We start from the raw sequence: 16,638 nt of genomic DNA, 5'->3' as shown, positions 1-16,638 counted from the left end.
AAAAAAAAAAAAAAAAAAAAAAATAAAGGTGTGTGGTGCTAACATGAGGTAGTAGGCAGCCCAAAGCCCTTAAAAGGCGGTGTTTCCGAGCCAACGGGATGTGACCCCTAAAACTCGGCGAATGCCCCAACCCAACTGGGCATGTAGGGAAAGGTACGCAACCCAACATGCAAGTAAAAAAAAAAGAGGCATTTCTCGACATTGAAAGAGGTACGCGGTGCTAGCATGCAGCAGCAGCCCACAAACCTCAGAAATTTCATGCAAGGTATATGAGGAAAGAAGGAAGAAGCAATTGGAACACAATCAAGACGAAATAGAATATTTTATTCAAATCGAGGAAGAAAGTCCGAAAATACATGAAGTTTAAGTAGTACGGGAAAAATACAACAACTAACTAGAAAGCATAAAAAGTGACCAGGACAGACTCCTGACTCACTCAAGAATATGGAGCAGTAGAGCAATCCGCTTGAGGGGTAGAATATCTGGTAGCTTCCACCCCTTGATGTTGAAAGTCGAGAAGCGTCGACTCAATTTACCATACAAATGCTCCTATATGCCCCTTCGGCCCATATAGAAATCAGCCTCTCCCTCATGCACTATACGAGCCCTACCATCGTCCGTATCTCGTTGTCATACCTCTGCAATAAGAGCCTTAACCGCCCTACCCCCTGGCGTCTTCACCCAATCCTGGAATACCTAAATAGAAGGTGGACTAGTAGTCCTAACCCTCCTGCCAATCTCCCATGGCCTCTACCATGGGCTCGCCTGCTGACAACAACTTGTGAGTGATAGGGTGAAATGTCAAAAGATATGTGTGTGTTAAAACGGAAAGTCACTGACTCCCCGAGTGTCGGTCTCGAAGGAAGGACGTGGAGGTGTGTCAAGCGTTCGGGTGTTTACGTGATTGAGTCATGCAAGGGATTTGAGTGTGGTGAATGGTGATTTGTGAGTGAAAGGAGTTCATAAATTCGGGTTTGTATGAGAAAATGGTGCAAAGTAAAACAAATTGTAAAATATGTAAAGAGTTAGGGATTGGATAGTGTTCATTTATGTTGCATCTTGGTGTGTCTAAGGTAATGGATCAACAAGACAAAGATGTTGCCTATTCAAGAGTGTGTGTTCTTAGTCCTTTTCCACCTTTGTGTACTAAGGCTTCTTGGACTTAGGAATGCGTTCAAGCATCCAAAGTTCTAAGAGAAATTTTATCAAAAACTTTAGCTACACACTATCCTACTATTCTTAAGAAGTTCATATGATCTATGATTGTTACAAAGCTTCAATCCTAACTCTAATCAAAGACATGAAAGACTCAAGAGCTCAATATCTCATCTAGATTGGCCAAATCCAAACAAGATCTCATCAAAACAACAATCAATAGACAAGAATAGATAACCCAACAATCTAAGCATTTAGATCCAAGAATATATATAAGATCATCACACTAGCAACATATCTAGGGCTCCAATCTTGCCTGATTTGTTCCTTCAGCTCAGTTTTCGCTCCTATTGGCTCCCGGGACTCCTGCATCACCTCCTTTAGGCTAAAAGTAGCTTTTGTGTGTTGGTTAGTGAATTTAAAGCATTTGTGATCATAATTCATCATGCAAGGATGATAAAAGTGTGACAAAACACCCTAATATGTACTTGATTTATGGGTATCTTGGAGGCTTATCAAGTTTTCCATACTTTGCTTCTTGCTTGCCCTCAAGCAAGACAATATACTATTTAAGCAAATAAGTCTCCGAGATACCTTCTCATGCAAAACAAAGCTCTTAGCAAATCAAAATGGTGGGTGTCTAAGACTATTGAAATTGGAGAAATTCTTTGTGTTATCTACAAAGGATTTTGGTCAGATGTCATCAACTCAAGAAATATCTTTGGGAAATAAAAACCTTTCGTAGATAAACAAATAAAACAAAGGATTGCACTTCTCACACCATTCGCAAGCATGCATTTCCAAATTTTGGTTCACCTTCTATTTAATTAGGGCCTTTAGCCGATCTCACTAGTGGGAACGATGTGCACTAGTTAATCAACCTTTCCAACCTTAGACGCCAAAGCTCAACATTAATATAAATGAGGGTAGGGGCATGGACCACTCACCGCTTTTGGCTTAGCGCGGTCCCTCTTTTCTTCTCACTTCCTAGGATAACGTCATCGAGCCACCCGACTTCACATGGAGCTCCATGCTTTTTCGAAGATAGTGCAATGGGTACCCGAATCCTAGCAAAGCGGCTCACTTCATCTCTTATTTTCTCAACTCTTGGGTTCTTTTTATGTGAACAACCGACTCCAGATAAAGCTTTTTGCTTACTGAAGACTATGGTTGAACACAACCCAACGAATTAGCTTCCCTCGATTTTAATCTCGGTGATTGGCCTTTTCCCTTTTCAACTTTTCTCCATGTCAACCCCTCATGCTTTTTTCTATTTGTGATTAAGGGATTTTTCTCTCATTAAGCTTACCAATAGGCTCACCTTTTGCCACATGCCCTACCAAGGTTAGTTCAATTCCGGGCCTCGCTAAATTTTTATCTTTCTCAAATTAAAAAGTGCACACTCCGACTTTGAGAGATCCTTGACTAAGGTCCTACGTAAATAAGAGGCGAACATCATGCAAGCAGGCAATAATATAAACTTATTTGGCTCTAAACACTCTCATGGGCGCGAAAAGTAACTTCCTCGAAGATATTTTAAGAGTAAAAATTTTTGGGCATCTAGTCAAAATTCTCTCTAGATAACACAAACAATAACTCTCTTTTCACGTTGCAAATACACCCGTTTATCATTCCCAAGAGCTCCAGCTTTCCTAGTCTAAGCATATAAGCATATAAAGCACAAAGTGCGTCCTTTCCACAATTTAAAATAAACATCGTCCTCGATGTTTCCATACGGTATAGGGTAAAGGAACAAAATAGGGATTCTAAGGATTTGCCAAATAAAAGATCCCTTTCCACACTTTGGAAATTGCTATGGATATAGGGTATACGCTAACGATTCTATATAACATGGTAAGCTCAACACAACGTATACACAAAGCTATATAAACAAATTTTCCACACTTTAAAGATAAAAAACGGGGCTTAAAATAGAAAAGGGATAAGAGGATAAGCCAAGTATGCATCCCTCTTTCCACACTTTAGCTTCCATCATAGGTCTGCCTCCGTTATCGATGCTCTATAAGAAATGGAGACATAATATACAAAAAGGGTTTCGGAAGAGCTATTCAATTAGTATAACTTGATAGAAATAAAAGCAATAAGTAATAATAAAACATAAACATAGATAATTAAAGATGTAAATATAAAATAAAGCAAAAATTATTCAAATAGACTAGCAAATATTTAAATGCGGGAAAAGTAAAGCAGTTTAAAGTAAATGAAAGTAAAGTAAAGGAAATAAAGGCGAAAATAAAATAAAGTAAAGGAAAGTAAAGTAAAGGAAATAAAGGGGGAACCCCACGCGTAGGGATCCTAATGTTTGAGTGAGACAAATGACCATAAGGTAACCAAGGTTGTTCAGACTTCACAGTCACAAATCAAATGTCAGGATTCAGAGTGGATGAGGAAGGCATCACTGATCGCCAAAGGATGGAGGACGGAACTGTCTATCAAATTGAGCCTGAAGCTCTTGAATCCTTTTGTCATTTTCCTCCACTGCTCTTCGCATACGAAGAAGCTCCTCACTGTGGACGTCCTGCCTCGCAGATATGGATGTGAACTGCCCTTCCTGCCATGTACGCTGCTCGTGCCAATAATTTATTTGCTCATCATGGAGCTGCCTATGGAAAGTCTGAGATGCTTCCCAATCCATCGAAGTAGAGCCCTCATGTTGTGCACTAGGCTCACCCAGCTCCTACGCTGCTGCGTTGGCATTTCCCTCATCATTCTCTTCATCTTCCTCCTCAGTGTCATCATAGACTTCCAAATCAGGGGGGCATCATCCCCTCCCAACTTGAGATACATAGCAAAGAACTCACCAACAGAGAAAGCAATCATGGGACCCTCATCTTTTTCTTCCAAAAGAAGATTTCCAAGCCCCAAACCCTGGCACAATCGAGTGACAAAAGGTCCTATGAAAATAGTCTGAACCTTCTTCTTTAGTTGGGTTTGAAGCCATTTCCTTGCTTGAACACCCATGTTGATGCTGACTCTGTTCTTCATGCACCACATGTAAAATAGATCCTGCTTGTAGACTTTGTTTCTGTTAGTGGTCCTACCGGAGAGATTAACTGCAAAGGCCAATCTGATGGCCTTCAAAGCGTTTCTAGTGATGAGCTTTGCCTTGAGGTTGGAGGAGTTGTGTAACCCCCCACCTATTTCAGTAAAATTAAGGTTCGAAAAATATTTCTTTAGGCTATAACATCCATGAGATGATCTCCAGATGCTTCGAAAGAATTATTATAAGCAAAGACAATTAGTAAGAAGCTGCGATCGTACGTCCCGGTCACGAACCGTAATAATTTTAGGAACTAGTATTCGAACCCGTTTGACCTAAGAAATGGATTTTTAGGCACCCTACTATTAGTCTTGAATTTCCTATTTAATTAGATTAGCCCATAGCAGCCAAAATTTATTTGTGATCGTACATCGCGAAATTTCGCGGTGTACCGAACCTAGCCCAATTTGGAGTTTTAGACTGGAATTAATTTTTGGGTTCGAAAATTAATTGAATTGAATTAGTTTCCACCGAGAATTTATCTGAATTAATCCCAAACAGTCTAAGTAAAGATATTTTGGATTATTTTAATCCAAGTTAGGTGATGTCTTATCCATTAGGTGTGGACTAGTCAACTATTTGACCAAGACCATAAAAACTCATTTTTCTTCCCCATTTCTTGTGTGTTGGCCGAAAAATCCTCAAGGGAAAGAGAGAGTGAAATTTCATCTTCTTCCTCAAGCTCCAACTCCATAGCCAAGACCTTCAACACAAACCTCCAAGATATTCGGTAAAATTTCAATTTTATTCGGTAAATAGTTTTATTTTGCCTCCTAGAACCTAAATCTAAGTTAAAATTTCTTGAAATCTTGTGTTACGTGGGTTGATGAAATTCTAGGGTTTCGAGGTGAATTGGGGGAAATCCCATACAAAGATCTCCTACAAAGTTTGGAACCCATTTAAGGTAAGGAATCCCTTTATTTGGTTGAGGTTGTTTGAAACTAGGTGATTGATGATTTGGTTGAGATTATTTGAGTACTAGATGGAACCTTGTGTACATTATGCATGTGTAAATATATATGATGATATTATTCATGATATATGTGTGTATATATTGTGTTTTTATGTTACATATATACGTATAGATAAATAAAAATGTATGGGTATGTATGTGCATATGTAATTCGTGAAGTGTGTGTGTGTATTAAGAGTATAAATAGATATATATATGTGTGACGTGGAGTGTGAGTAGGTAATATAATTTCATTAATATATGTATCAGAAGGTATAGTGTGTGGGTAGCTCACTGTATAAGGATATATATATATANATATATATATATATATATATATACAAATTACACGTATGAGTTATGTATATATATATAAAGGTCGTATAATTATGAGTACATATATGGGTATGTATGTATAATTAAAATGCCACCTTTTGTGTGAGGTATGTAGTTGTATGAATCATGATTATACATGTGAGTAATAAGAAGAACAACACTATGTAGTTGGGTAGTACGTGTTTGAAAGAATAAATGTTGTTATGTGTTACGCATATGTTGAAGTGGGGAAATGTACATGTTTATGCCTTGAGACGTCTGTGTTAAAGGTGAGGCTTATGTGAATTTTTGTGAAGATAAAAGTGTAGGGCAATTACACTTGAATTACCATAGTGACATGATGTTAGTAGATCATTCAAATATTTTGAAAAGAAAGGTAGAGTTCTTGAGTTGGGTTGAAAGGGGAATTTAATTCCGGGTGTTGGGATTTACCCAAGTATGTTCAAACTATTTTCAAAGCAAGAAAGGGGAAAGAATAGAAAAATATTTTCAAACCTTAGTTCTAGTAAAGTTGTGAAGGATCTTGTTAACCACGGAATAAAGATGAGCTTAAAGTGCCTATTCCGCATGGTAATTATGTGTATGATCAATCATACTGTGGGCGAAGTCTATTCGCCGAGTACTATATCACCCGGAAGGAAAAGGACTCCTACGGGGGTGTGCACACTTAAGTATAGTCACTCTATGTTCGGGTAGGTGTCGTTCTTATGAACCTAGTGAGGCTAGCTAGGAATCATTCCAACGCTCCTATAAGTCCAGGGGATCAGTATTAGACCGGGCGATAACCACTGAACCCGAGTTCAACGATCCAAGTGGTCAGAAGTGGAGAAAGGACTCCAAAGGTCTTACACTTTCTATCTAGGACTAAGAAAAATTTTGAAATGTGAATGTAGTTACTCCGTAGCTACGGGAAAGAAAGATGTGACAAGTAATTAAATACCCAAAGTTTGTGGGTAATCTTACTCTTTGAAAGGTGGAAAATGATGAGGATCTCTTTGTGAGGAAAAGTTTTCTACTAAAATGGTTACAAGCAAGATGTACGAATTATGTTTATATTACTTGCTAGTATGCTTATCTGTTTAACATTATATTATTGAGTATGTGAATGATTACTAAATGACCTTGTCAAAGAAGGAATGTTATCAACATAGTTGAATTCTACTCATGATGTGTGCAAGTTGTTGATTATAACTGTTGCAGGTAGAATCTTGCAGATGAGTAAGGTATAGGGTATCCTAAGTACTCTTTTGTTTCAAAACCTTTACTTAGTTTTAAATAACCCTTGGATATCCTTACTTAGCCGTCGTGCTAACTACACTTCACTGTGTTCTTATCAGATGCCGTCTAGTGTCAATTCTTGCAGTCCGGTGAGCTCCGAAAGCTCACCGGAGTACGTTTGTCAGGGTATGGACTATGATGACTATATACAGATGATGGAGGGAGAAGACCCGTATGCGCCCGGTTATGCTCCTGAGGCTCCCACGCACCCAGATACTCCTATGGCTCCGGCGGCCCCGTTTTACTCTTGCCCGGTTATGGACGAGATCCAGGCTGCTTACGGCTTCTACCCCATAGAGCCGTTAGAGGGTAGCGATCCCCTAGAGTTCATTGTGCACTACCCCTACCCTTGGGACCCTAGCCCTCGGGATGTTTGGGAGGAGTGGTCGATGGTCATAACCACTTCTCGGTTTTTGGACCATATTACTTGGTATGAGGGGGAGTAGCACCTGGTCTGGGGAGAGTTCACCGACCCCGTGTACCGCAGGCTTGACTAAACGTTGGATCTTTGGGAGTTTCTGGGGAATTTGTTTTTGGTGTACATAAATTTTTGTAGCCGTAGTAATGGCTAGGCATAACCAGTGCTTTTAGGTCGAACCCTGTTGGTATTTTGAGCCCGAGAGGCTTCCTATGTATGTATTTTGAAAAAAAATTATGAACCCTGCTTAATGAAGCTTCATCTATTAACATGTCTGAAAGTTGTAAGGTCTGTTGAGAGGTTGTTGTGATGAGGATAACTCCTTTAGCCTGTGCACCTAGAGTGAGGCCTATCGAGGAGCGATAGAATTCTCTCTCTAGGTGTGGCGGTAACGCCTCGGATGTACGGGAAGGTAGGTTCGGGGTGTTACAAGTTGTAAGTTGCATTGTTGGTTATACTCTTTAAGTACTGAACAACTACAACCTCTGAATCGAAGTCATCCTTGAAGTCCCTGAAATATGGCAATGATATTTCCACGGCATTGTGAAACCCAAGAGCTATACCCAAAGTGTTGACCGATAAGCTGTAGTGATTGCCAAACAGCCGGAACGAAATTGACTCCCTCGCATTATTAACTTCCTTTCTGATGTCAAGTGTGGCCAAAAATTCATAAGTCACTGGCGCATATGTTGGACCTCTCCACTCGAATAAACGACGGAGTTAAGGGTGCCCTATCAATCGATTCACTTCATTTAAGCAACCAAACTCTGTCAGAATATTATCGTCAAAGAAACGACCGACACATAACTGCTTGCTTTTATAATCATCCACAAGAACGCACTGAGGAAGAGTCAAGTGTCTTAGAGATCTTGAACCTCGCTCCTGAGGAGCTTGTGGAACTGTTGGTACGTTTCTTGCAGCTTGGGGTCGTGCTCTTGACCTACTAGATTCGCCATGATCGTGTTTGGATTTCTTAGCCATTTCTTTGGATCATCTCATCCTTCAAATTGTAGAAATTAGTACTCATGGTAATTGGTTTTAAGTAACTATCATTCAAATAAATCACCATTGCATTCATGTAAAATTCCTTGTCAAGATAATTGATTTCAAACATATAGGGTCAAGGATTTTCGAAAATTTCGCCATAGTTTCCCCTATATTTTGAACAATTCTAGCATATGAATATCAACAATATCATTCCATTATCACACACATGCATAATATCATCATAACACAATTCAATTTGATAGTCAAATATGAAGTCAACTATAAAAGTCAAGAATTTCAAAAAGTCAACTTCAACTTCTTCCCCAAATTCTAAAATTAGGGTTTGAAATTGAAAATTCAATTTTTGCAATGTAGCATGTGGAAAGTCAAATTGATGGCATATAATAGGTCTATAACAAGTTTACACATCAATCCAAGCATCAATTTCATAAACTAAACAAGAAATTCAATAAACCCATTTGTTCAACAATGGTGTTCACACTTGAAGCTCAATTTAAAGTCTCAATCCATCAATGTAACCATCAATAATGAGAGAAAACATCAAAGGATAGTTCTATGAAGCATTATAAACCAATTTGAACATTCAAATCATTCAAAAACATTCAAGGTAGTGTAGGATAAAATTTCTTCATTCAAGTCTTCCAAACTCATGGATATTCAAAATAAATGGTTAAAAGATAGGAATTTACCTTGATAGTGATGTTTTAACCTTCTTGAAGATGAAAATAAGTCACTATGCTCAAACCTTTAAGTTTGGAGAGTACCTTGCGTGGAGAAGAGAATAAAACTTAGGTTTTGGAGTACAAAATGGCGTGGTTCGGCCGAATGGTCTTTAAATTCGCGATGGAGCTTTCACGCCGGGCTGCACGCATGTGAGCGTCCGTGTGGGCTCACTGTTTTGTTCCCACGCACGTCTACACGCGTGTGAGCGTGTGTGTGGGCTTACTGTTTTGTTCCCACGCACGTCTGCACGCGTGTGAGCATGCGTGTCAACTCGGTGCAATATTTTCCTCCGATTTTGGTCTTTTTCTTCAAACCTGTGTCCGAATTAGGCCTTTCCAACGCATTTTTCAGTCTCGAATCCTACAAGTTAGTCTTTCAAAACATGGTACCAAATGGAATGTAACAAAACATTAAAACGAAAACATAAAAAGAATGTAAAAACAATTTATTAGATCTTGGGTTGCCTCCCAAGCAGCGCCGCGGTTTACGTCCTTGGCTAGACGCATTATACCTTGTTCATTTTTCAACCAAACTCCTTGGTAGTGGGTAGGAAACATTTTGGTACCCACGTATTCTTCCAAGTCAGCTTGTCATTTTTCCACTTCGGTTTTGATTTAGTCTTTGTTCTGACCATCGCCCTCACTTCTCCATCAGTCCCTTCTGTTCTTACTTTGTCATCATTCATGGTTTGTCCATCAAATCTCAAGGTTATCTCCCCTGAGCTTACGTCTATACGTGCGTGACAAGTAGCCAGAAATGGTCTTCCAAGAATTAAAGAACCATGGGGCTCTGTATCTCCCATCTTACAAACAACAAAATTGACAGGCACAAGAAATTTTCCTATTCTTACTAGAACGTCCTCCGCCAAGCCTTCCGGGTACCGTGCGGTCCCGTCGGCTAAACGTAGTGTCAGCCTTGTCGGTTTCAAACTTGGTAAGTTCAATTTTTCAAAGAGATTTGAAGACATGACATTAATTGAAGCTCCGAGATTGGCTATAGCATTTTGAGGATCCATGTTCTGTATAGAATAGGGAATCAACAAAGCTCTGGGTCGCCCTTCTTTCTGGGGTGACCCTCAATCAAACAAGCCGAAGACTCTTGGCTTAAGCAAGTAAAATTATCACAATTGTCATCCTCAAATAACTCACGGCATTCTTTGTTATTGAAAAACTTTTGGATAAAAGCATTAATTGTACCTTCTCGTGCTGCTTCTTTTTCCTTTGCATTTTTGGTTTTGTCTTGTGATAGCTCCTTTTATTTGGGGCGTACTTTAGAAGTGGTTTTCTCATTGCTTTCCTTCATTGAAATTGTGCACGAAGCGCTCGCATTCTTTAATTCAAGATCGGGACTACAAGAGGTAATCTCATCTCTCTTACCTTCCTTCCTACATTGGCATATGCCGCAAACAATATCCATCGGGTCACAATTTTCGTGCTTTGCTTCCTTGGCATCAATAGCATTGACTCTCTCTTTGGGATTATTCTCTGTGTTACTAGGGAGTTGTCCGTAGTGCCTCTCAGACATCATTTTGAACATTTGTGAGATTTGATTTTCAATAGTCTTGAGTGTAGCCTTAGATTCTTGCCTGAGACTAGAAATCTCTTATCTGATTTCCTGAGTGATCTCTTGCTTAAGATTTGCACGGTCATTTTTCAATTCCATAATCGTCCTGGTAAGCCTTTCATCTACTTCATGGATATCATCCCTCCTCTGTTGAGTAAAGTCAATTTGAGAGTTGTATTGTGGCCTGAACTGGGTCATTTGACCTCTATTGCCTTGATTATGATTATACATCAATTTGCCCTTGTCATTTTGTCCATAAGCAGGCTTGTTTCCATAATTGTATTGTCCTCGCGCTAGATATCCATCATTGTTGTTCCATCCCTCGCCATGCTTCCAATTGTTATTCGATCATTGATTTTGTCCATAGGCATTGTAGTTGGAGTTCCTTTGATAGTCTACCTCCTCAACCTGCTCAGATGCAAACGGTGAAGTGCAAATATTAGTATCATGTGGTCCTCCACAGATGTTACAGTAAAGTGCCAAGCCATACAAGGCTTGGGTTTTCCTTCCATTTTTTCTACCATGGCCTGTAACTTCTTGATTTCATGATTCATTGCCTCTATTTTCGCCTCACTTGCCACATGGCTATTAACCTCACACATGTCTCCGTGTTCTCCTCGTCGGTCATACCAACAAGAGGTATTCTTAGATATTCTCTCGATCAATTCTTCAGCTTCTGGCAAAGCTAAGGAGACAAAGGCACCGCTGGAGGATGAGTCAAGTAACATTTTTCCGTCATCGGTTAGCCCTCCGTAAAATGAGCTAATCACATCCCATGGGTGCATAAGATCTTGCGGGCATTGTCTTTTGAGAACCTTAAATCGTCTCCAAGCCTCTCTCAAACTCTCAAGCCTTCCTTGCTTGAATTCCTGTATTAGCCTTCGAATCCCCATAGTCTTTGTGATGGGAAAGAACTCGTTCATGAATTCACGATGCAACTGCTGCCATGATCTGAAATGATTGTCGTCTTGGCTTTCCAACCAACGTGCTGCCTCTCCTATAACTGAAAATGGGAATAATTTAAGTCAAATTATCTCCTCACTAACGCCTTCTTGTCTATACATCCCACATGCTCGTATGAACCTTGTTATGTGTGCATTGGGATCTTCGGATGGCAATCCCGAGTGTTGACTATTCTGGACCAGTGTGAGAATAGTTGGATGCACATGAAAGTTGACGTTTTCCATCGGTGGTACATAGATCGAATTGCGCATGTTAAAATCCGGAGTCATATAATCTGCAATTGATCTCTAGGGTTCCTGAGGAATTCCATAGTATTCTTCTTCACGAATGTTTTCTTGTGGGTTTGCTCTGTTAGCTTGTGGTTCTTCAAGAATTGGTTCTTCATGGTTAATTGGTCCTTGTGGATTAACTGGAATTGGGGGCGGGTTTGGTATAGTCGCTCTTCTTCCTTGTGGATTTCTTGTTGTGTTTGATGAAGCCATTTATGACCTTTGGGTATTTTTCTTCCTAGTTGCTCTATTGATTTCTGGAATGTAAGGTAGTAAGCCTTGATTTCGCTTTGCTCGCGTGTGCATTCACCTAGTAAGATTATCAATGAAGCAAAGATTCCACAATTGACTAGAAGTAGTCAATTGGGTAAGTAGCAAAAACAAGTAAAATAAAAATGAAACAAAAGAAAGTGGTGTGGATTAACAATACTCAAGTCTAGCAATCATTCAATCAAAGTAAACAAAAACTTTTGACAACCTATTGCCTTCCCCGGCAACGGCGCCATTTTGACAACAACTTGTGAGTGATAGGGTGAAATGTCAAAAGATATGTGTGTGTTAAAACGGAAAGTCATTGACTCCTCGAGTGTCGGTCTCGAAGGAAGGACGTGGAGGTGTGTCAAGCGTTCGGGTGTTTACGTGATTGAGTCATGCAAGGGATTTGAGTGTGGTGAATGGTGATTTGTGAGTGAAAGGAGTTCATAAAGTTGGGTTTGTATGAGAAAATGGTGCAAAGTAAAACAAATTGTATAATATGTAAAGAGGTAGGGATTGGATAGTGTTCATCTATGTTGCATCTTGGTGTGTCTAAGGTAATGGATCAACAAGACAAAGATGTTGGCTATTCAAGAGTGTGTGTTCTTAGTCCTTTTCCACCTTTGTGAACTAAGGCTTCTTGGACTTAGGAATGCCTTCAAGCATCCAAAGTTCTAAGAGGAATTTTTTCAAACACTTTAGCTACACACTATCCTACTATTCTTAAGAAGTCCATAGGATCTATGATTGTTACAAAGCTTCAATCCTAACTCTAATCAAAGACATGAAAGAGTCAAGAGCTCAATCTCTCATCTAGATTGGCCAAATCCAAACAAGATCTCATCAAAACAACAATCAATAAACAAGAATAGATAACCCAACAATCTAAGCATTTAGATCCAAGAATAGATATAAGATCATCACACTAGCAACATATCTTCACACAATCAAAATCCCTATATTAAACTAGCCGCTCATGATATGAAATTCAAGGCAAAAGCTAATTCAATCCAAGAAAAAAATAGTAAATAGATTAGAAATGTAATAGAAATCACATAGAGTGAAGTGCTCCTTTAATCCAAGCTTGTTGTCTTCTACAATGGAAATTATCTAAACTACTCCTAAAAGAAAATGGAAAAAGTAGTTCTAAGAAAAATAGAGAAGAGTTCTCTAAAATGGCTAATCCCCCTCTAAAAATCTATCAAGAGGGTTTAAATAGTCTCCGAAAAGCAACCTTAGTGAATTTCGCGCATTGCAGTCTCCACGCCACTCCACACGCGTGTGATCGTGCGTGGGGGGCTACTGGATTGCGGTCACGCGCACTCACACGCGTGTGGCAGTCTTCTTGGGTCCTCCGGGGCTCCGATCTTGCCTGGTTTGTTCCTTAAGCTCAGTTCTCGCTCCTATTGGCTCCCGAGACTCCTGCATCACCTCCTTTAGGCTAAAAGTAGCTTTTGTGTGTTGGTTAGTGAATTTAAAGCATTTGTGATCATAATTCATCATGTAAGGATGTTAAAAGCGTGACAAAACACCCTAATATGTACTTGATTTATGGGTATCTTGGAGGCTTATCACCTGCCATATAGGAAGTTGTCAGCCAACATGGTAGTAAGGTGGGTATGCGAGTGATAGAGCATGCATCCAATGCTCGCACGAAGTCGTCTGAAGCCTACCAATCCCAGATAGCATTCTTGGCAGTGTGCTGAATAGCTAGGGCATGCTCCTCCTCTTGCTTCTTGCACCTCTCCGCCAAAGCCTGATACTCATGCTGTAGGCATGAATGATTGTTCCTGAGGGTATTATGCTGCTCACGCTTGGCCTCATGCTCATCACGAAGTGTTTGGAATGCTCCTCCAAGTCTTGACATGCCTGCTCTGTTTGGGCGTACTCCTTGAAGATTTCCTGACACGTTTGTGGAGCGCTACAGCCTGCATAGCCGTCTGCCAAAAAATAAGAAAAAGAACAAGGTTAATACACCTCTCAATTGTCAAAAAAAGTGTGTGTGTGTGTGTGTGTTGTGGGGGGGGGGGGCGGGGGCTCACGGCCAATTAAAAAANCGCGGGCTCACGGCCAATTAAAAAAAGGCTAACGATCTAGCGAAAAAAATACTTTTGCAGGTACACTTCATGCATGGTGTCGCCCACGAGGTGTGAAGTGAGCGTCTCACTGGGTGTGCAGTCCATCCAAAAAACATTTTGTGGCGGGCACCATATCACGCACTTGGTGACTTGTGAAATCCACATAGTGGGGTCTATAAGGCTGAAGGGGCATACCTGTAGTATCAATGGAACACCTAGCACCCAGGGGGTTAAACGGGTTGTAATCCACCCACCTAGCATCTTGTGGTGCAGGAAGAGGTGAGCTTAGGGCTGACCTGAAGACGGAGGAATGGGAAATCCTAACTAAGTAGGGGGTGCTGGTAAAGGAGGAGGAAACGTGGTTTCCATCATGGACCCTCCATCCAGATTAGGCTCAGGCAGATGACCTACAACCAAGTCGTCTTCATCCTCCCCGCTGTGCATTGAGAGGTTGGAAATCCTAGAGCGTGTAGGAATGGGTTTGGAAGATTCCTAAAGAGTTTGGGGATGGGCTTATGGCAGGTTCCTAATCGGATCAAGAGTATAGGGAGTCTAGCAAGGCCTATTAATTATACTTCTCATAGTCATTATCCAATAACTATGAGAAGTAGGGGATTTATGATGGGGTTATGTGATATAAGCCCAATTGTTTTGTTGAGGCCAAGCCCAAAGAATAAGGAGTACAAGACAGAGGGTCAAGGTGGTGTAAGACAAGGCTAGTAGGATAGTGGTGCAAGCCAGGAAGCAGACCTATGCGAAGGGGGTCCGGGGGAGGGAGGTTGCGCGCCAAGCCACCACCGCCGCGCTGTGGAAAGCACCGGTGGTAGCAACCGCGCCTCGGGCCATGGTACCCCAGGCGGGCCCGATTGCTTCCCCGGCGCCCAGTCGACATGGCTGGTCACCCCTAGTGGCGACTAGTCGCGCCGCCACCCGAGGCAACTGGCCGCGCCCACCGCACCGCGAGGGGTGCAACCATCGCCCGGGGCCGGTCACGCCACCTGGGGCGTTGGTGGCGTGGCTGGCGCTAGGGGTGGCAACTGGTCGCGTTGCCACCCGGGTGTCCGCGTGCGCAGGCGCCATACCCCTCGGGTGTGGCACGGGTCATGTCCGTCCGGCCGTGTTCCTCGTGTAGTTGACTAAAGGTCCTGGGTACATGGCATGTGATGGCTGTCTGGTCGATATAAGGCATCCCTCTAGACACGATCCACTTCATAACTTAATGGTTTTGGTCTTTTCCTCCTTGCTAGTGTGCCTGGGTTCAAGTCTTAATGGTAACTTAGTTGGGTTATTCTTTCCTATTTATTTATTAGTCACTCATTTCCTTATTTATTGTATTTATTCACTAGTCCTATTATTTATTTATTTATTATTCGGGCTGCCATTTTTTGGACCTGTACTTTTTGGGCTTTGTACGTATTCTTTTGGGCCTCATGCCCAGTTAATAATATTATTATTTCCTATTCCGTTCTATATTGTTATACCCGATTTATGATGGACTCGGTCACGATAAAACCATCAAATGTTTTTAAATATGATGCATTAATTTTATTTTTTTTGGTAAATTCACCGGGTCTTTCTCCATCCATTTAATAGTTCGGGTCCACCCACGTTCGCTCCTGGAGGCACGGGAGCTAGCCTAGGGAAACAACATAACTATTGAAGCATTTAATCATGTTTGAAATATTGTAAACCTTGAGTAAATCTACCTTATTGCAGATGGACATGATAACTAATGAAGCATTGAAGATGGTGGATGCTGATGATGGGAAAATTGTTAAAGAAGATGAATTCAAGAAAGTGTTGACAGAGGTACTAGCTGGAATGATGCTGCAGTTATATAGTATTTCGTTTTTGTTTTTATGTGCTTAGAAGCTACGAAGAAAGAGGAAGCTGATGATGAAGATGGTATGGATGAATTAATTCCTAAGTGATAATAATCTACATGTTGAGAAGGTAACAAGAACCAAAAAGTGATCATCTACATTCTAATATATACAATATGTAAAGGCTTAATCTCTTAAATGCTTGTTTGAAATGCTTGTTTAGGGCAATGTGCATACTATATGTTGGCTAGGAACATGAATACAACAGTTGAGAATTTTCAGGTGTATGTTTACAATCATGGATTTAGTTGAAGTTCTTTTCTGAAGCATGACTTGAGATTATATTGTGAATATTGAGATTATATCCTGAATATTATTACAGGACTGAATGATTATTTATTGATGATTAAATTCAATTGTACTGTAGCATGGAGACAAAATTATAAAATTTATTTTATAAAAAAAATACGGACAATAGGCATCTGTTCTTTTTGAGAAACTGACACCTGTTGTAAAACAGACGCAAATGACACTTTTTGTACTAGTGAATTTTCTTAGCAAGTTTTTGAGTCATTTCCATTTTTGGTCCTACTGTTATTGGAGCATTGCCAATTTTAGTCCAATTCATTAATTTTTGCTACATTGTGACCAGTATTATTTAGTCCTTGCCACTTTTAGTCCACCGTTAAAATTTTCGTCAAATTGCCGTCCAAAATAGGGGTATTTTTTGTCTTTTCATGCTTTGGTCATCTCCTT

General features: G+C 40.5%; 1 protein-coding gene across 4 annotated transcripts in view; it reads left to right on the top strand.

Moving 5' to 3' along the window:
• Nucleotides 1-16,348, top strand: part of LOC116032021 — a 21,087-nt gene extending 4,739 nt beyond the window's left edge. For 2 of the 4 annotated variants that reach the window (XR_004100710.1, XR_004100706.1), the window contains one exon: nt 15,776-16,219. Coding sequence is in view for 1 of the 4 variants with exons in the window: in XM_031274408.1 (XP_031130268.1) it covers nt 15,776-15,792 (17 nt within the window). In the remaining 3 variants the exon portion in view is untranslated. Of the gene's footprint in view, nt 1-6,841; nt 6,900-15,775 lie in introns of those variants that run through there. The other 2 variants (XR_004100711.1, XM_031274408.1) reach the window with 2 other exon arrangements.
• Nucleotides 16,349-16,638: the final 290 nt, after the last annotated feature.

This window comes from Ipomoea triloba, chromosome 10 (assembly GCF_003576645.1).
Source record: "Ipomoea triloba cultivar NCNSP0323 chromosome 10, ASM357664v1".
NCBI lineage: Eukaryota > Viridiplantae > Streptophyta > Magnoliopsida > Solanales > Convolvulaceae > Ipomoea > Ipomoea triloba.
This window is presented reverse-complemented; position numbering and strand designations above follow the sequence as displayed.